The sequence below is a fragment of the Phaethon aethereus genome (assembly GCF_964289735.1).
Source record: "Phaethon aethereus genome assembly, chromosome: 2".
Lineage (NCBI taxonomy): Eukaryota > Metazoa > Chordata > Aves > Phaethontiformes > Phaethontidae > Phaethon > Phaethon aethereus.
Genome location: NC_138582.1, coordinates 164356554 through 164377726, shown reverse-complemented (window position 1 = coordinate 164377726; position 21173 = coordinate 164356554). Strand labels below are relative to the sequence as shown.

Sequence of the window (21173 nt, the reverse complement as noted above, 5' to 3'; positions counted from 1 at the left end):
TTATTCAGTATAATTCCCATTTCTTAAATCAAAATGTCCTTGGTACATTTTATATACATGATACTGAGACTGACATTTTCCAACCAAATTTATAATTCATTTAAAACCCCACAGTTGTTCAGTCAGAACTGTTTACCATCAATTCCAACCCAAATGAGTCTATTATAATAGCATCATTAACTATCCAACATTAGATATCTCATTGTTTTACCCAGGACTAACGTTAGACTGACAAACCTGTAAATTATCCTAATTGCAAACACTGTAAATACTAACACAGCAATTGCTTTTTCTGAAGTCTTTTGGAACTTCATTTGTGCTCCAAGATTTATTCAAAATCAGCACTAGTCAGAGAAAGCTCTGTCAATTCATTCAAGGGTGTTTTATCAGAGCTGTTGGGATTGAATTTTAAAATGTGTAGCTTTAGCATCTTCTGCTTTAAATACACTTAAGTCATTAATAGGACAGAGTCACTGTTGTCATCTAAGATAAACATCCCACCAGCTTTTTCCCCATGTAAAGAAAAGAATTTTTAATGCACACTTCTTTTCCAAGCTTTCTTCTATATTTTTATGACAATTCTATTATTTCCATAAAGGAATGGATCAATATTATTCTTTGAATTTCTTTTCTTCCTCCTCCTTCCTCCATCTATAATTTGCTAGATGCCTCCCCATGGACAATTTTCTTGTGTCATTTTCTTCTCTCTCATCATTGAGAATCCCAGGCTTTCACCTAAAAGCAATGGCTATCGGTTTCCTATAATTTCCACACCTTATCCTTTAACCTACATTTTAGATGAAGGATCTATAAGCATTCAAGGTGTTAAGACCTCTAAGACTGATAGAGACATTTAGGTGCCGAGGAGCACTCACGCCTGACTGCTGCCCTGACACACCGTATCGGAATTGTTTTCTGAATGATGCTACACATCGTCATTCATGATTTTCCAGGCATCTGAACTGCCCCTGTTCCACTGTCTTTTGCCAGATTGAGGAAATCTAGTGTATCCAATTGCTTCTCAACTCCCGGTTATCCTTGTCTATACTGCTGTATTTAATGACCCTCTAAGGTCTCTCTGCAAGAAGGCTTCAAGCCATGTCTGGAGAGTCCTAGCTTTGAGCATGGGGCAGTCAGCAATACCAGTTGTTTTAGACAAAGCTACCAAGACAAGTATTACAGCATTTTGTCAGGCAATAAGAAGGGCCAGAATATCAGCCACAGGCACAAGAGCTACCTTTCTCCATCACATCATGCCAAAAACCTCTACACAAGAGTCTTCAGAATATTATATTCTGCATGTTCAGCAGAGGAAGGTGAAAAGTAGCCCTATCCCCTTCCTGCCATCAGTCATAAAGGAAAGAAGGATACATCATTTTATAATAGTAGCCATGTTAATGAGAACTGATTAAGGCTAAACTTCAGGAAATGCATGTCACATTCCCACCGCTGCCAAAAAATTCCTATGTGAATGAGGATTGTTGTCACAGATTAACAATTGAGAGACACTTGCATTGTAAAGTGCTGAAGATCTCTGTGAAAAATGTTAATTCAGTTTCTAAAAGCTTTTCACAAAGAACAAGAGTATTACATTAATGGCAGATTGGAAAGATGGGTTGTGAACTACTCTTCTCTGTCTTGATCTATAGGAGACAGAGAATTCAGGGCAGGAAGAGTCATCCCTGATGAAATGGCCATCTCCAACATGATAGGTGAATGGAAAAGCCACATACTGATAAAATACTGGCTTTTAATATGCAAAAGTTACACACCACACTGTGATTTCAAACTTGAACAAAGAAAAACCATCTCACTTGAAACTCTTTCAAGTTACTTGAAAGAGTAACTTGGGAACTTCTTTATGTAGCATCAGCAGGGACTAGCAAAATTTTAGTTAGAATTAGATAAATGCTGCAGTCTGATGCTATTCATCATTCACTAGCAGCAACAATCCCATCCTTCAGATTGAGAAAAATGATATTTAGGATGAGATGTGTGCCAATGGATTTTATTAGAAGTTGGGCACTGCCAGCTGTTTTCTTACCACTTTGTTGCATGTGTTGAAAAACTCTGGGTCTTACATACTCAGTCAAAAAGGTCAGTTAAAAAAGCAATTTCAGATGTTAAGCCCCAGTTGCATAGTCATCCCCAAGTTAACTGCACTTCCATAAGCAGAACTTTATCCAAGTCTGCAGAAAAAAACCAGCATTTACTGAATCTGCAAAAAGGGACAACTACTGAAATGTTCTTTCAGTTCTCCCCAAGAGAAGCACTCATCAAAAAGGAGTCTCAAGACCAATAAGAGGACAAACAGGCTTCATAAATGGTTAAGTGGAAGTCATTAAATGATATCATGTAATACTACACACAAGGGAGATTAGTTCTGGTATATTTTTTTCTTTAGGACTGAGATTCATGCAGCTCTCTCACCTTTCTTTGGGAAAAGGAGGTGATAAATGGAAAAATCAAGTTTTAGCTAGAAACCCCTGCCTTCTTGCAGCATGACAACCCTTTCCAGAAACATCACATTGTTCACTTTATTCAAACCCACCAAACGAGCACCTTTTGGTAACACTGTATATTTTAGCTTCACTGGCATCTGCAAGAGTTCCTCTATGTCAGTGACTCCTACGTCAGCCTTAAAAGGTTCAACCCAGAAAAGAACAAGGCCAATGTTATGAACATATTCAGTCACTGATGGATTGCAGTTTTGGCTTTTTTTAACAACTGTCCTTTCCTGCAAGGTGCAAAGGAGTAGAAACCCGTGCTGTCAACAGAGCTAAATTATTATTGTTACAGATGCAGATTAGCTTCACGAAGGAGAGATTTATTGCTTCACCTGCCTTGAACTGTAGCTGCAGACTCTTTGACAAATAGCTTGTAGCAGGTTTAATCTCCACAGCGGTCCATAGCCTTGTAAATACTGTGACAAGTCAAACTGGTCCGCTGTGTAGCTATAGATCAAGCTTTTGGGGTTATCTACTGTTTGGAGGACCTCTTTTCACCAAGCCCCTAACTTGGCTGGTAGGAGGCTTACATTTAGCAGACCAGCTCGTACATCAGAACTTTGTGAAAATGAGGAGGCCAGGACCTGAAGATGACAGATCCCACCCACAATTTTTATTTCTTTGAAGAACATTAGGGTAGATGCTGTACAACCATCATGTCATCCATTGAGTATGCTCGCCTGATCATTTTAAAGCAAGCAAACTCTGAGAACGTATTGGTTTAATTTAATAGCAGACCATCGGAAAAACAAATCACAGCAATGCCTCCAGAAAGATAACCTTGAGTTAATCCCACACTGAGGAGGAACCTTTTTACCTTGTTTACAGGAAGACCCTACCGCTATGGCTTCAGCAAATGAAGGCAGCTCTTTTTGCCAGTGCCAAGGACAGATAGATCAAGGATATTTAACACTGAACAGTTAAAACCTCTGTAATGAGAGAGCAACCATCAGAAACCATATGTTTTCCAGGAAAACATACCGACAGCCACAGGCACCTATTTGGGCACTGTATTTGTGCGGCAACACCACAAATTTTGTTAGCTAACTATATTCCTGACAATACAGTTATACAATATCACTTCATTGAATTACAACAGTCTTACACACAACATCTGCAGCATTTACAGCAACACCACCAGAAGTTAGCATCATTTACAGGTTATACTGCAAAAGTACCGTCATGGTAAGGTCTGCAAAAGTCACTATATTTGCACTAGTATACCACTCTCAACATGTTAATGGAATGGCAGGACAGATTCAAACCTCAGGCTTTTTTAAGCCTAATAAATTGTGCATACCACCAAAGGACTCAACCACTACAGTGAAGGTGAAGCTTTGGAAATATCCTACCTTGCGAGAAGCATTTTTGTCTGTGCTCTCCACATCACCGTCCAAGAATGGCATGGCAAATGAGCTGAGATCCTGCCAGGGCAAAGAAGAAAAATTGATGTCCTATATTAATGTCTTCTTCCTTCCATCAGAGCATCCCACAATTGTAGCCCGTGATTTTATTTCGGAAGCGCCTACTGCTTTACCCGTAGCGATTGCTGGTAAGCAATAACACAGGCTCTGATCATTCTCCTTGGCTGTGAACTCAATGGCAGATGTAAGTAACAAGTGAACAGGGAGCCCTTAGCAGCTCTTGCACTACATCACCATGAAAAAGCACCTGCACAGCCAAATTCAAAAGTCCTGTGCTAAAACTTTCAAAGGGAGGTGCCCAAATCCTACAGAAATAATTGTAGGAAATTACAGGTTAAATATAGCCACTTACTCAGCAAATGGTCTATATAGTCTTTAGTGGGGTGTATAATCTTAGTTTAAAGAGTATTCATGGCAATAATCAAAACCTAAATGAGAATATGTCAGTGTTCTGAAAAATATGTAACATATATAACAAAGATGGAGAAAACAAAGACATGGGGCTCGGGTAGGAAATAGCCAATTCACTTGCACAAATGAGAGACAAGCACCCAATTCTGCGTGACTAAAGACAATAAAGCCATAAGAAAAGCACACATGCTCATCCTTAACTAACAAAAACAAACTGCAATTATATTCTACCTCCTGCCGTCTGTTCTGTTTATGCTACTTCGTGTTCCAGCCACAGGATTTTTAGAGCTCCTTTCTACATGCATAAGGAAATTATGTTAGTGTCAAATTTAGCATCTGTTTGATCAGAAAAGTAGATAATGAGTAATTCTATGACCAAAAGCATGGAGTTGCCTAATGTTGTGTGCTGAAGAACTGAGTCTTTGAGTCTTGGATCCCAAATTTTGATCTAAATGTCAGGAATACCTCCCCAACACAGAACCTCCCCGATGCAAGGCATCACCCTTTCCATGTAATGATTCAGTGCTTCTCTAATACCACATCTGCATCCCATTTAAAATAGTTCAAAACATAGATAAATAGCAATTTCACATAAACCTAATTTGAGATTAAATAGAGCTTAATTAATAATTAGCACCGGCTGGGAAGTCTGCAAGGCTTGCTTGCCTTCATAATTCAGAGCAGCCACAGGTCTAATCACATCTTATTGTGTAATCATACTAAATCCAAAATATGCTCAAAAATGTGTAACTCAGGCTTAATCCTTACAAATGTTTTAAAATATTCTGGTTACATAATGAACAACAAAAATAGGGAACAAAATATTGAATTACTGGAACTGAAGCACATGGGAGTAATTCAAGCCAAGTTGGAAAGAAAAAAAAAAAAGCAGTAGCAGCCAGGCTTGGCCAAGCTGGCCCCAAATCATTAGGCCACAAACCAAAGTATTCATGACAAATCAGTATGCTCTCAGCTCTGTCTATGCAAACTCAATGGGAACTGTCTACAAAAGCCCAAACTACAAAGCACCAACGCAACCATGTAATGTCACCCTCATCGCCATGCTTTGACATCTGTATTTCATATCAGCTTCACTTGCAAATGAAAACGTAAGCAAACATCTCAAAACCAAAAGAAGAGGCAATTTGTTTGGTTTAGATTTTCACTGTTATCAAGATTTGGTGGAGGCTGAACTAGACACTGCAGGACCTTAAAGAAAAGCTTCTGTATTAATTTGCTTATTCTTGCAATTAATTAAGACCAAAATGACTTACATACTCCATATAAAATTATTCAGCCATAAATGGCATTTATAAACAGCATCAATAAAGGGATTATTATTATTATTCCTACTTCATATGTTACTGCAAGACTTAAGTGAAAAATTTCTGTGAAGAAGTTTAAAAGCCTAATGGAAAGTTACACAAAAACATACCCCCTTGTGTTTACTTTAGTTTAGCCAAAGGATTTACCAACATTTTCCTCTACCCTTCTTCGGTAGTGCAGAAGCTGGAATGTGATGTATGCTAAGCCACTTTCCATGGAATAAATCAAGGAAATAAATAACCTCTTTTGAGCTCCACATATTAGTGTCACTATATTGCTACTTGTAAACCACAGGGAGAAAACCTGCTGTTTGGGAAGGCTGGAGACTGGATAGAAGAAACTGGGTTTAAGGGGACACATACCTAGTAATCAGGGTTGAAAAAGCTGTTCAGGAAACCTGGAACAGCTGGGAGTGAAACCATAACTTCTTTTTTTGAGCAGAAACCTTCAAAAATAGGAGGGCGTAGGTAGGTATGTTCTTAGGAGCTAAATTTCAGTATCTAGTTACAATTCCAAGCTTAAAACAACGTATATATTAATTTCTAAAGCCTGAAAGTTTCATGAAACCCAGCTGATGACTCTGTTCTAATTTGTAACTCTCCGATATCATGGAGATATGCTTACTTCATCTGCGTTAAAATGCAGAACAGGAGATCTCTACTTGTAAGATGAAATAACTGGAGCTATACTTTTCTGGACAGCATGAGACCTTTGTTTGTTAATACAGTGCTGGAGGACATTTCAAACAGGGTAATAATTGTACTTTTAGTCTGTAGTTGTCTGTAGTTGTTTGTAGCTGCTACCTAACAATTTTTTCATTTTTCACTTCTTTGCGGGATTCTATAGGCGAAGGCACCCATTTACAGAAGGAAAAAATACATATATCAAATACCAGGCTGCAAATACTGCTTTCTCTATTCCAGCCTGTTGGTTAAGCAAGGGAATATTAGATGCTTATTTTCTCTTTGTATGTATCTCTGCAGAATACAGACTAGATATCTTTTCTTTCTTGTGTTCCTCTTCATCCACAAGCACATGTGACAACGCAGCTGATTATACAGTGACTCTTTACAAAAATAAAATAAAAACTGCTCCAAAAGTGTTGCAAAACATCACAGTACTCCTTGAGAGGCCAATGGTGCAACCCCAGCTCTTATCACATATCTGACTGCTCTGATTTTATGCCAACTGACAACACATTGAAGGCTCGCTCTGCCATTAACCTGGGATTGAAACTATTCTTAGCTTTCTTGCTCTCCAGCTCTGCTTTACTGTGCTTGGAGTAAGTGCCCTGGAAAATCACGTGGTTCTGGAGAGACATTTAAAAAACTTTCGCCACACACGTACGGCGACGTCTTGGTATGAGGAAGAGTCCTTCCCATTTGAGACTGGAGAGCCCTGGCTGAAGAGCGAACAGCGTCACTCCCTGTATCCATCAGTCCTGCATTACATCCTCAGATAGACAACTGCTGTTGAAGATGTCCCTGCTCACTGCAGGGACATCTTTAAAGGACCTTTAAAGGTCCCTTCCAACCCAAAGATTCTACGATTCTGTGTAGACACCACAGTCTATAATCATCCCGGTCAGGAACAAAGGCCACCAGAGACTGCGGCTCCCAGTGCTGCTAACCTGGAATTAAGAGCATGCAAGGTCTGTTTTTGCAAAGTTTTGTTAGCTTTCCTGCTCCTGTTCCTCAGTCAGTCCTTCACATTGCTCAGCGCCGTCTGACAGCCAGATATCACTCCTGCCATCCCCAATGAGAAAAAACGACCTCTTGAGCAGTTTAGATTTACTTTACAGCCACAAAGCCGCTTCAGATTTATTTTGTTTTCAATCCACTTTTATTTACAAGAGGTTGTCATGGCAGCTCCTGTTATATTTGCTGAAGAATACAGCCCCAGGGATATCACAGCTTTTTCTGGAGGACAACAGAGCAGTGACACAGCAGAGCCACAGCTTGGTGCTCCTGCTACCAGCCAGGCTCCCTCCTGGGGAGAGCAATCTCCCACAACATCTACTCAGCAGGACATTTTCCAGGACTTTTCTTACTGATAGCACAGGAGGCTAACAGATCTAAAAAAGCAACTAAATTGACTTTATTGTTTTTAATAAACAGGCTTGTTTGCTGCTTTAGTTTTTGCAGGGTGTAAATCAGGATAATCCCGTCTAAAGGCACACTTACCTTCTCTACCACTTCTTTCCCTATTTCACCTGTTTTCCCCCCAGAGATCTGGAAGGTTACAGATTCTTCACACTAATTTCTTCTCCAAAGGTGAGACTAGCTCTAAGGTGATTCTTGTCTGGGTTACCCCTACATCTAGAGGGTGACCCTTCCTAATTCCAGCTCTTTTTCCTTTGACAGCCCTTGTATCAGAATACTTGGGATTATGTGAAAAGAAGGAAGAATAAAACTGTTGTTCTTTGGTATCTTGGGAAGACAACCTTTTCTCAGAACTGTTTTGGAGAATAGGAAGGAAAACCACATTTTAGGATACAGAAAGCAAATATATTGGCTGGCATAGCATAGCTAAATAGCAACAGGAGCAAGATCTGGTTAGCCAAGCCATTTTTCACCTTTTCCAGCCCGTTTCACTGTTCCTTTCCTTACTGGGGAGGATTGCTGCCAAAAAGGCTTGCCCAGACATGTTGGTCTGGACATTGCTGCAGTTGGAGGCCTTGGTGTCAAAAGAGGGCTTCCAGCAATTCTGTTGACAAGGCTGCAAGCTTAAATAACAGACCACTAAATCCTTAAATCCAGTAAACAACACAGAATAAACAGGATTCTTTTTTTTATTATTGTTTTGTTGCAAGGCTACTTTGGCAGCCAGGCTGATAAAGCTTCTCTGCAATGGCTAAAGCCAAGGAACCAGCAAGGCACTCTGCAGCATGCTGTGATTGACAGGTCAGAGACCAATTTCCACGGTATTTTAGGTGGAAGTACGAACTTTGTATGGCCCTGCTCAACAGTGGTCCAAAATTTCAGGGTTGGGTATCAAAAGAAAATTTCACCAACATCTCCCTGCTGCCACCCTTTGCAGCTGTCCCTTCAAATGCAAGACATGGCCATGAACAACATGGTCAGGTGAAGTTCTGTGCCCATGGTGATGGGTCCATGACCCATGAACATGGTCAACTCTTTGGCAATGTTTCAGAGGTGACTCAGGTCAGAATGGCTTCATAGCAGCCCCATGGCCCATCTCTGCTGAAACATCTCTGTGTTCCTCAGCTATAAGCAACGCCAGAGTCCTAGCACAGATAGCATCATACAGTCCTGAGTACTGATGGTGTAACTTATGAGACATTATTTTTCTGCTTCACTAAGTTCTATATATATGCTAGGACTGCACCAAATTTAAGGATGTGAAATGCCTTTCAGACATTGCAGTCTCTTTTCACAACATAACTCAAGCAGGAGGTGACACTTTACTAAGACAGCTTTTCAATATGGGGAGACAGATCCTTTAATAGAATAAACAAAGAAAACAAGATACAGAGAAATTAAGCTCAGTGCAGACAATAGCCCCGATCTCACAAAAATTGCTAAAAGCTGCACTCCTCAGCATCCCTCCTTACCAGGGCTCTCAGGGTCTCCTCTTCTGCTGATGTTACTGAGCTATGAGTACTTCAACTATCCTACCAAGGACAAAGAAAGTCAGGATTTTTACTAATATTTAGCTGTGAATGGTTTCTTCCAGCTCAGTCTGCACACCAGCAGATTTTTTTTCAGATCAGTATTGGATTTGTACCTATTACAAGTCTATGTAAAACTCTGAATAGGAAATACACTACATAAGCTAATATCTTGTGAACAGAATCCAAAGTTTGAACTCTGTGGAATAGAGGGCATAGCTTGGTAGCTCTGACTGAAGAGAAAAAATCCTTCTTTGAGAACAATCCTATCTGGAAGCCTTTGGGGATTTATATCAAATCACTCAATTATTGCACAAGGAAAGATTCAAACCTGACTTACACAGGAATTTCTGTCCTTTTGTTTTTGTTGTTTTGATGTACTAGTTGTAGTGTAGTATAATAAGACTTGCTACATTGCTTTATTCCTTTAGGAGTAGGTTGCTCATTGCTTTGCTTTTCTCCATCCCCCGTGCCATCTAGACTGCAGCATGTGTTTTGGAGACAGATATATAAGTCGTACTGTGAGACTGAGGATGCTGGTGACTAAGTCTCGGTATGACTCAATGGGAGTGGGCAGTAACAGATGCACAAAGCTGGTTAGATTTGTGCAAGCCAGCTTTGTACTTCACAAGTCTATTCCAAAGTATTTGCTATTGCTTTTAAGGTTATTTGTATTTAAAAAGAACAATTGAGTGGGTCTGGAGAGTTTGAGATGGTAGAAATAAGATATAGAGACTCTATTTTGTCCGCAGCATGGTCCAGAAGTCACCAGACTTCTGTGCAGGACCAGCTGTGTGCACTTTGATGTCAAGGTGGATACAGCATCAAATTTGAAATAACAGAAGGTAAATCACCCCAAATTATGTGCCTGGAAGAAAGTGGAAATATTCAGTCCCAAAAGGCATAATCTAAAAAGTTAGGGAGTTATGGCTGGCTGAAATCTAACACAGATCTTGGCATGTGAAAATCACCATGCATCTGGTGATTATTCAGTGTCCGATATCCAAAAAATTGCATATGAAAACTTTGCATAAGAAAACCATCCTACATGTAATTTAAAGGCATTTCTTTCAGCTGCAACAACAAACACACAAAGTACTGGAGAGCTACTGAAGCCACTTCTCTCCTGTTCTCACCCATAGGTGGCCTGGCTTGGATTGCCACCACTTGGTCTGAAAGAGCTGCTAAAACTGAGAATTTTTAGGGGAAGGAGATAAAGAGAGCCATCAAGCCAATAAGTTTTTGATATTTCCCTGAAAACAGCTGTCTTTCAAGCTGTTCTTCCTGCGTTATCCTCATCATAGGATACTGTCAGCCTCCAGTACATCCTTCTTCATTTCTAAACCTCTTGACTGATCCTGACAGGCATTAATCTCCAGCAGTCTACAGCAAATTCACCTTTCTTCTTCTGAGGCTGTAGACAAGGTTCTAAAAAACTCAACAAAAACTGCCACGAGATTGTGGATTGTTTTTTGGTTTGTTCTCAATCTCAGACTTAAATCACTAGAACACATTCCTGCACTGTTCATGGAAAAAATGAAATTTTCTTTCAAGCCTCGTGCTCTCCTGCCAGAAAACACCACCGTATCTTCTTGGTGATTCAGCCTTTGCAGATGAGCGGAGCACAGATAGCCTGGGGTGGGATGCAATCAGTTCTGCCTGGAGCCCCGTAATGTTTGTAATGTCGAGAGAGCTTAGGGCTGGATGGAAATGCTGTGATGAAGGGTACTGCTCTCCACCTCGTCAGTAAATCCCAGGCCATCTTTAGGGGCTTGCTGACAAAGCCTGACTACAGCACTACTACTGTACACGCCAGCCTGGTTTGTCAGCTCCTTCGCACCACGAACCACACAGCGCGGTGACTGGCAGCATGTTTATTACAACGGCAGATGGACAACTTAGCAAACGTGTAAATAACAAAATGTCATTAAAAAAAAAAGGAGAGAGAAAGTGAGAGAACAGCAGAGAAAGCAAGTCAGGGAGGAAAACAAAATTCTCAATATTCCCTGTGACACCACGATCCACACACAAACTCATTATTAAGTGCTATTCCTGGGTGCTCAGCTGAAGACAACCTTTCTCTGGTGAGACATTTCCTCCAATAAGCACCCAAAGTTAAGAGACACAAGGCAAAAGCAGAAGATAATATACCTCAGACCTGGAAAACGTGATCAGATGAGTGGTGAGGGAATTATGAAACAAGAAAGAGACACGACTCCGGGGAAGGACTGCAAAAGGCTGGAAACGTCACCCTTTAGATGGCATATACTCAGTGCCAACAGAATTGCTTTCCAATACTTATATGGCTGTCTTACATAAATGAGATACAGAATCCCAATGTATTTGCAGAGAAAAGCATGCATTTGCTGTAAAACATAACTTCAGCCACAGTGAAATAGCAGAGCCGCAGGAAACAAAAGCTAATTTTACCATAATGCAATGCAAACACTTGAGATGCTGCAGCATGGGGGCAATCTGAAGGGGATTCAAAGCAAGGATCATCATGAGGCTTTCTAAATCATCTCTACACTTCAGCTACTTTAAACGTCACCATGTTTTGCATTTTTTATGTTTTTCCCCACTCTCTATATGCCAAATCTCTTCAAAAACCATTTCCTCAAGGAAGAGTAAAAGAAAACAAAATCAGAACTGAAAACCTCCAGCTGATGGCCTTATCTGAGAAGGACTTGCCTGATTCCCTCTTGCATATATATGACTAAAAAAGGTGACATTCACACCAGGCAGAAAATCTCTGCCATAGATACTTGAACTGCAAGTATTTTTTCCAGTTCACTGCATTTAGGAAGACAGCTGCCTGTTGCCTTCTCTTTACATTCTTGTCAGTTAATAACCATGAATAATCTTAAAAATTAGAAGACAGCTTATAGCTGGAAAGCCAGGCAAGTGGGGAACCTGCTCTGATCAAGTAGTCCCTCAACTAAAAAGAAAGAAAAAAAAAAGTAGAAGCAAAGAGGAAATTAGGCAAGGGAAGGAAGAACAGGGTAGCTCTGTGCTTGATGTGCTGAAGACCTGAACGGGAGATCAAAGGGGACAACACAGAGAGCCCACAACAAGGGAAGATTCCCCTCTTGATGCTTTCCTGCTGCATTTTCCTATGTCACTCTGCAGCTGCAGAGAATGATTTCATGTCTACAAAGTTTACTGTCACTTTGCTATAGCTTTTCTTACAGTTTTAGCACCACATGTAAAAAGAGACCAATATATACAGAATTACAGAATCACAGAATCACTAAGGTTGGAAAGGACCTTCAAGATCATCAAGTCCAACCATTAATCCAGCGTCACCATGTCCCCTAAACCATGTCCTGAAGCACCACATCCACACGTTTTTTGAACACTTCCAGAGATGGCAACTCCACCACCTCCCTGGGCAGCCTGTTCCAATGCTGCTTGTTCCACCCTCTCGGTGAAAAAATTTTTCCTAATATCCAATCTAAACCTCCCCTGTCACAACTTGAGGCCATTTCCTCTCATCCTGTCACTAGTTACTTGGGAGAAGAGACCAACACCCACGCCACCAAAACCCCCTTTCAGGTAGTTGTAGAGAGCGATGAGGTCTCCCCTCAGCCTCCTCTTCTCCAGACTGAACAACCCCAGTTCCCTCAGCCACTCCTCATGAGACTTGTGCTCCAGACCCCTCACCAGCTTCATTGCCCTTTGGACACGCTGAAGCACCTCAGCATCCTTCTTGTAGTGAGGGGCCCAATACAATATGGTTTAGTTCATAGGCTAAACTATTTTTTTTTTCTTTTCCCAAAAGAATGGGTATTGTCATTCTTCGCCCTCTGAACTCCTTATTTAAAGGTGCATTTTGCTGAAGCTGGCAACATAAAAAGCCCTCAGAACAGAAGAAAGCTCACATTCTCAGAGATAATCTAGAAAACATTATCGTCACATTCATCATACAGTACTCTGCCCTAAACCCAACTTGTATGTCCTTCAGGTCCCACCGCTGGCTTTGAGCTGAGAGATGCTGAGATGTGGTACCATTATTATTTTTTCCAGTTCGCAGTGACATGCAATACTAATAAGTTACATTACATCTTTCATCCTGTGGGAATCCAAACAGCTTTACAAACTGCATATCCAGTCCCAGTCCAGAATAGCTTCATGCATGGACTTCAGTGATGAGACATTCATTGCCTGCTCTGGCTTTCCAGTTTACCTCTGGGAAGGCATCAAGGACGGGATATCTGTCACCTAACTTCAGCCATCCAAAACACTAGTCATCTACCACACAATTTTTGTCCAGCCTACAGAGCAGGGAAAAGTCAGCGTCTCCAATGAGCAATGCTCTCCCATTCCCCTGGTACAGGAGAGGCTAGACAACTTGCTTAAACTTTGCATGATCCAACACAGGTTAAATGAACCCTGCCTCTTACCTCTCCCTCTTTACTGCCTATAAAGTGGGAATAAAATAACTTATTTTCATTTTTCCCCTCTATTTAGAAAGCAAGTTGTCCAGACAAGGGATTGCATCTTACTACTGTCATGTCTACAGAGCAATTGCAAGCATGGTTTACACCAGCTCGCTTTCACCCAGCTCCGCACCACACTGATAAAAGTGTAGCCATGACAACACACAGGTTAATGTAGGCTGCAAAATCCCCGTGGGAGGCTGAGTAAATACTCTGGCAACTTAGCTCACTTCAAGCTCCTCGCTCCTGCCGTTGTACGGCTGTCAGGATTCAGCCAGGCTAATTTAAGCTCAGCTTCAATCAAGTCTTTGCTTGCAGTCTAGACACCCTATAAGCATCCATACAAAGCGTAGCACAATGAGGTCCTAATCTCTGTTGGCATTTCTAAGTGTTACTAAAATGTACATTTTCTTTACATGTCTTTGGCTGCTATGTAGAAAACACGGTGAACTCTTTGATGGGGTGAGTGCCCATTGGAGTGAAAATGAAGGAGCAATTGTGTCCAACTGAAACAAGTAGAACTTAAATTTTAAGAAAACAGGCCATCTATACAAACTCTGAGGAAAGCATGTTTGTTAAGAAAACTGGCTTGACCAAGGGATAGTGTATCTCGCACTTCCAGGCCTTCTCACACCAAGTCCTGGCCACTTGTTAAGGCTCTCTCAAGTGATGTGCTTCAAGAGTATCACAGCTCTGCTTGGAAAAAGGTGTTAGAAGATACCAGTGACCATCTCTGGAAGAAAGATGCATAAAATATTTACCCATCTGGAAAATCTTGTGAAAAATGAGACAAATGGAAGAACAGAACAAAGGTATTACTCACTCACACTTGAAATAGCCATCACTGAAAATAAGCTTTCACAGTGAGTCCAGTCTGGAAATAATCCTTGTATGGAAAGGGAAGGACAGAAATAACACACACTGAGTTTGTTTCTAATTACTGTACATGCAATGCTAAAACTTTAAAGCACATATTGCCCCAAATAAACTGCAGGCTTCTTTCAAGGGCTATGGCTTTCGTTGGTATCTACTATTTTTTTTCCAGAAATTGTTTCCAATTTAGATCCAGTGCAGGGAAAAAAACCTTACAAATGAGCCATATTCACTTCTTGCTCCTTTAGGTAAGCGTCTTTTAGTTTTAACCATCTTATTCTTCATATGCCCATGTAAGCATCATGATCACAATGTAAATATCTGAATATACTGTGGAGAAAAGACATGCAAACACACAGTCAGATAAATCCAACTGGAAACTTAAGCCTAACATCTACATATACATGTGGCCAAAAGTCATTTCTGCCCTATGCAATGGTTCTGAAACCCAGTGGACACTGGTGAGCCAAAACAGGCAAATCTGCATTTGATTTGGCTGGCAATTTGTGCATCAAAATGTGTCAAGAAGCATTTGATCCTGCTTGGAGAGTGTGGGAAACATTTCCAAGCTAGCAGGACACCCTGGACACGGTGACAGATGGGCAGAGTACAAACCTGGCATGGGAGAGGCCATTTTATAACTGGCTGTTGCTCCAAGCCATGTGGCAGACAGTCCAAACCCATTCGGCAGAAAAAAATAAAGCTCACACTGGAATCACCAAACAAAGGTGCGGGGAGAGCCTCTGCCTGCGGTTCACCCGGTACGGGCACCCGCCTTGCCAAGGAGAGTCACCAAAAACCTCTCACAAAAGGAACAGGCACCTGAGCAGGAAACAAAACTAAGCAAAAGACAACCAAACCGATCTTTTTAGAACTGATGTATCAGTTCTAAAAGCAAAAGCATTAGCATCTGGAGTGAGAAACAGAAACAGGCTGTCACTGGTGACGATGTCCTCCCTGATGTAGATGTGCTAGAGCTCATCTCACAGGGCATAATTTTTTTTATACACATATAAAACATACTCTCTCCTATAGGACAATATGTATGCTAAATCTATATAACCATATACTGTATGTATACAGACATGATAACAAGTTCTCATAGTTTTTTAACTGCAATTTCTTTTAAATTTAAGATGATTACATATTTCTTGGCTCTGAATCAGCTCATCGCTGGACCTACTTGGGTGGCCAAATACGCTGAAATCACACAGGGATTTTCTTCTCCTGATGGAAAGCCCGTGGCTGTTTGCAGCCTGAAGCAAAGTCTGGCTACAGGTGATTCCCACCAACTCTGTGGTTTGCCTTTGAAGGTACAATATTGCTTTTCATTCTCCTAATTTCTTCTTCATGACTCGTAAGACACCCTAGTACAGATTGAAGGGGTGGGTTTTTCTTGGTGTTTATTTCAAACTGTGGCATTTTTCAGAACAAATATATTTTTATTCCACTGCCAGTAATAAAAATGGACTAAATTGAACTACAACAGCCCTCTTTTGCTGGGCTTCCTGCTGCCTCTCTTTGGATCAAGGGCTGGCCTCATGTCAGCAGGATCCGTTTCATCCTCCTGCTTGTCATTCCCTCTTCTGACAGATGCTCCTGCCCCCCAGACTCCCAATTTTGGCAACTTCAGGTTTCTCTCATCTCCCAGGGCTGCTCAAAGTCAGTGCAGCCTCTGCTTTCCAGCCTCTCCTAAACTCCCGACTCCTCAGCCCGTACAGGGGATACACCTGAGGGTGAAGTCTCTTCCCCAAAGGCAGATACCCTAATCTCTCCCACAGCTAAACAGCAGCTAAAACACAGTGACCAACGAGCAAAACACACAAGATGCTGGCAAAATACCCTCCATCTTATATTAGAATAAATTTCAGTTGCTATTCACCAAACTCCTCCCATCATCCCACTAAAGTAGCACCTTTAAACCCTTTAGACTTCGGGTCTGATCCCAGGAAAGAGTCAGCCTTGTCATTATTAGACATTCATCATCTCACAGGACCATTAATTGCAGCGCAAACTGCGTGTGCTCAGCATTAAGTCTGGTAGCAGAAAGGGGAAAATGCAAGAACGCATGAAGCCTGTAATACACCTCTTTAGCCTGAAAAATCTCATCAAATATCAAATTAAAATCAATAAGCAAAAGAGGAGTTCGAGAAAACCTGTGATTTGGGGGTTGCAATGACTGGCCACGGCAATTACTTGCCCAGCAGTTAGTGCTGCTCTGAGATGAACAGTATGAGAAACCAGGCATTGCAGGATGCAGAGACCAGATGGTTTTAGGCTAAAATTAAATAAACACCCCCCAAAAGATAATCTCTCTTTCCAAAACACTAAGGAAAAGTTATGCAAGGAAAAAAAAAAAAAAAACCAAGCTACATTCTTTAACTAGATAAAAGAACATTTTGTTCAGCCTTGGAGTATCTATTGTAATTAAATGCTCTAAAAACAGGACAACAACCCTGTGCCAGCCATGCATACAAAAGAGACAAAACATGATGAAAAAAAATCAAAATACCCGAGAACCGTGCATTTCTTACACAGCCTGAAGAATGCCTGCCTCTCAGCAGAGTCCTGCAGTGCACTCGGGTTTCCACCTAAATTAATGCAAAACCTACTCCCCCTCCCAAGATAAATACATTTAAAAAAAAAAAAAAAATCAAATCCAAAGACACCAACAGACAATCGAGCCCCGCTCTGACTTACAGCTCTGAAAAATCCTGCAGTCTGGCTGGAAACGTCCATCGAAGAACCGCATTCAAAGCTTTTCCCTAAAGGCAAGCGCATTTAAACATCTCAGGCTCTGCTACTGAAGCCGATGCTGCAACAGATGGGGACCAGGGCTGGGTGTGTTCCTCCTTCCCATCGCGGCGCGGCGAGAGGGTGGCAGGAGCGGTAGGTAACTCGGGAGAAGGCAGGCGATGGTTTTCTCCCTCGCTGCAGGCTCCCTGCCAAAAATGCTTCAGGCATCACAAGATTCGATTACACGACTGCAGCAACCTGCCACATTAACTCTGACGGGGGCCAGCGACGCGCACGGACGGTACAAGCAGGTAATTAAGCGACGTATTGGGTGCATTAGCTAAATGTTGTGGGTACACCGGGGAAGTTGGAGAGTTCAAATAACCACAGATGTTTTTATTGTGATCAGAAGAAAAAGGGATCCTGTTTTCAACAGCAGAAGTTTCAGATAACTGAGGCTGCATCTGCATCAGTATCTAATACCTGGGGGAAGGCAGCACAGAGCAGCAGATACATTTTCGACTGCTGGAATACCTGCTGTGCCATAACAGCCCTGTTCCCCACTTAACCACAAGTCCACTCTGTACAAAAGTCACATTATTTCTCCGGGCTTAAGTTTTCCCATCTGCAGCATGAACAGGGGAAAACTTAATTGACTTTGTAATTTATTATAAAGACCTCACTAGGAAAACAGTGTCCGAGAGCAAAGTATAATATTACCGTTACAAATAAAGACAATAGCAGAGATTTCGAAAGGCTGTGACATGAGCAAGTGCTAGCAGAGCAATGCAAACTATCCCAGTAGGAGCTGAGGGATGGTGGGGGTCCGAGTTTTCTTCATCCAGAATTATTTGAAAAATCTCTCTTTATAATCACGTTTGACTTTACCCCACCAACCAATCTCACAGCGTCCTTTTCTGGCAAAGAAATCACGCCCCAGACTGTGGGGCCCTATCCTTGGCCAAGACGCTATCGAAGGCTGCCACAGATGAGGTCACCTCTAGCAGAACAAAGCTAACATGAAGGCAGCGAGATCATCTCCCCAGCTTCCAATATTTTAACAAAAAGCATCAAAACACTCGTGCAAGGAACTGACACCTCTCCGGAGAAACAGGTGGCCAGATCCTCAGCCGTGAGGCATTGCCAATCCCTTCTTGGCCATTTCAAAAGAACATTTGTGATGATGTATTGAAATACTCTTCAACATGGAGGTTTTGCTTTAATTAATGGCTACCGGTCACCGATCATTACAGTGAGGGGGGGTGGCTTATGCATCACTCCAAATCTCTTTATCCTATTCATCGCAGGATCCTGCACCTCTTTGAAACAGAGTGAAACCAACACTGCCCTTAATTCTGTATAAATCAAATAGTAAGTATAACTGAAGCCAAGCAGGAGTTTTTCTTCAGCAGCAACAGAGGTGAGGTCCAGCTGATGTCCCTTGTGTGCCAGGCAGAGAGCACGTCCTAGGAAACCTCCCTCCCCTCGGTGTGCTAAGTGCATCTGATAAAACAAGACCCTTGGGAGCAAAAAAGCCAAAAATGGTACATACTGTTCACTCACAAATGGCAGCTATTACTTGAATCATTTTAAGACAAGCTCAGTGGCAGCCCTTTTAACACAGAAATTAACAAATATTTAGCATTTAGAAAGTTTTTCCCCAGCTAAATTAATATTTTATGCATGCAGAATATACAAATAGTTTAGGAAAATAAACAAGCTTCCTTTTAAATTCTGTTTCAGGGATACCAGAGAAACCAGTCAACCAGCTGGAGCAAGCAAAACACATTTGTATCTCTCCTACTTGAGCTGTAGGAGAAAGGAAGGCATCTGTGGCTGACCTAGAGATGGCAAAAGGGAAGATTGGATTTGTCTTGGAACAAACCAGGTTCTCCTGCAAGCCAGACTGCAAAGCAAGGTTCAGCTCAAATGCTTCCCCGTACAAATAACTTAAAAGGGTTATTCTGATTAGAGACCAGAGCAAATAAAAGGGGTATTAACAGCCAGGAAAATGTCCCATATCCCTAAATCATCCCTCAAATCACTCACAGGGCTCAGTTTGATGTAGCCAATTTCAAGAATCACCTAGAATTATTAAGGTGTTTTTTTTAAATTAATCTTCAAAACTGGTTCTGGCCTCAAAGTCTGATTTGGCACAATTTTACCTCGAAAACATGCCTTTTCCTCCCCCACCTTTGGATAAGGAGTATGAAGCAGGAGAAACAGATTGCACAATTACATCCCAGATAAGCAGAACAGTTAATGGTCTAGATACCGTTTCATAAATATTTGCTGAATTAGTTTTTGGATTCTGTCCAATTTTTGACATGCATGAAAAACATTGAATAATTCGTCATTTTCTTTCACCTTTTTGGGATGAAAAATAGGCAGGGGGGGTTTATTGTCATCATTTCTTACCATTATTTAATGACTACTCACATTTATGTTGATGTGTTCTGCCAAAGAAGACCAAGCTATTTTTGAATCTACAGGCTTGAGGTGTCAAAATCACATTTATGTAAATATTTATGTATTCTTTATTAATTAATTAAAACCTCTCTTAGGACTGAAATATTCCTAATTCAAATACCTGTGCTCAGATGTGGCTCGCTAGGCAACTACTAAAGATCTGAGAAAAAAACAAACTGATTTCTGAATAAATACCTTGTTTCAAACTGGGATTTCAAGTGCTATCATTGGAGATATTGAGGCTCAGAACTGAAATGCAGCAGCCTCAGTGACAAAAACCAGCAGTGAGTTAGTGTAAAATATCTTGCACAAGATGGTGCAACATGTGAAATCACCCAAATAAAGTTATTAAGTTATATTTTCAACCATACCTTATTGACAAGTTCTAGAAGTCTGTATGAAAAAGGTTCAAAAATTCTAGCAGTTTCTTTATATATCAAGGACAGTTTATAAGCCTCCAAAAAATGCTTTATATAATTGACTTTCCATGCAAATAGGTTTTTCAGATTTCTTAATTTTTTTTTCAAATTCTTAAGTCTTTGCATTTCCAGCTCAGCAGTCATTATTTATTTTACAAATACATGTTTTTAAAAAAGATTTCATCTTGGAGCACATCTACATCACTCATATATTTGGACTGACCGTACAATTTTCACACTTTACCAGGCAGTAATGCTGGGGGAGAAAAATCACCAAAACTCACTTGTGCTTTTACAGTGAATCAAACACTTACTTATGGTCCAAAGACCAAACTATGAGGAAAGTAGATTCATAAATATCACATTTTCACCAGTGTAAAGCTACAAAACTACTTGCCCAACTGAAACAGAGTCAGTGTTGTACCAGCTGTATCTTGTTTTTCTATTTGAAGACTTTAACGATTCTGGTTTGCAAAAATTCAGAGCCAGACCCTCAATCAGCTTCAGATTTGGTTGCACGCAATTCCTGCCCAATTCCCTCAAGCTGTTCCAAAACACCAGCTCTATTTCATCTTTTTGGTCCAAGTACAAACCTAAAGTATCATAAATTTCATACTGGCAGTAGAACAGCCTTCCACAATTTCCCAGAGGAGACTGAAAATGCCTGGCTACTGGTGGGTATTATTTATATTCTATAATTTTCCACAAAGATCTGATGTTTTGTAAGTACTACATAAATTAGATGAGTTCATGGGGCCTGTTTCCATTATAGTTTCCTTGTTCCTACTAAGGAAGCAGTGTCATGAAATCAATGGGTCTACTGTCTGTGAAGATACCACTTAGAAATATGGCAGCATACAGCGATTACCTAAGTCCACGGTGAGCCAGAGCTCTGCGTAGCAGAGCAGGGCTTTTGTTCAGTGCATAATTAAGAAAGG

General features: G+C 41.0%; 1 protein-coding gene across 2 annotated transcripts in view; it reads right to left on the bottom strand.

Moving 5' to 3' along the window:
• PRKAG2 (protein kinase AMP-activated non-catalytic subunit gamma 2) overlaps positions 1–21173 on the bottom strand; it is a gene marked incomplete at its 5' end in the record, with an annotated part of 237177 nt that overhangs the window by 156630 nt on the left and 59374 nt on the right. For both annotated transcript variants that reach the window (XM_081996735.1, XM_081996736.1), the window contains one exon: positions 3860–3931. In XM_081996735.1, coding sequence (XP_081852861.1) covers positions 3860–3931 — 72 coding nt within the window. The remainder of the gene's footprint in view (positions 1–3859; positions 3932–21173) is intronic.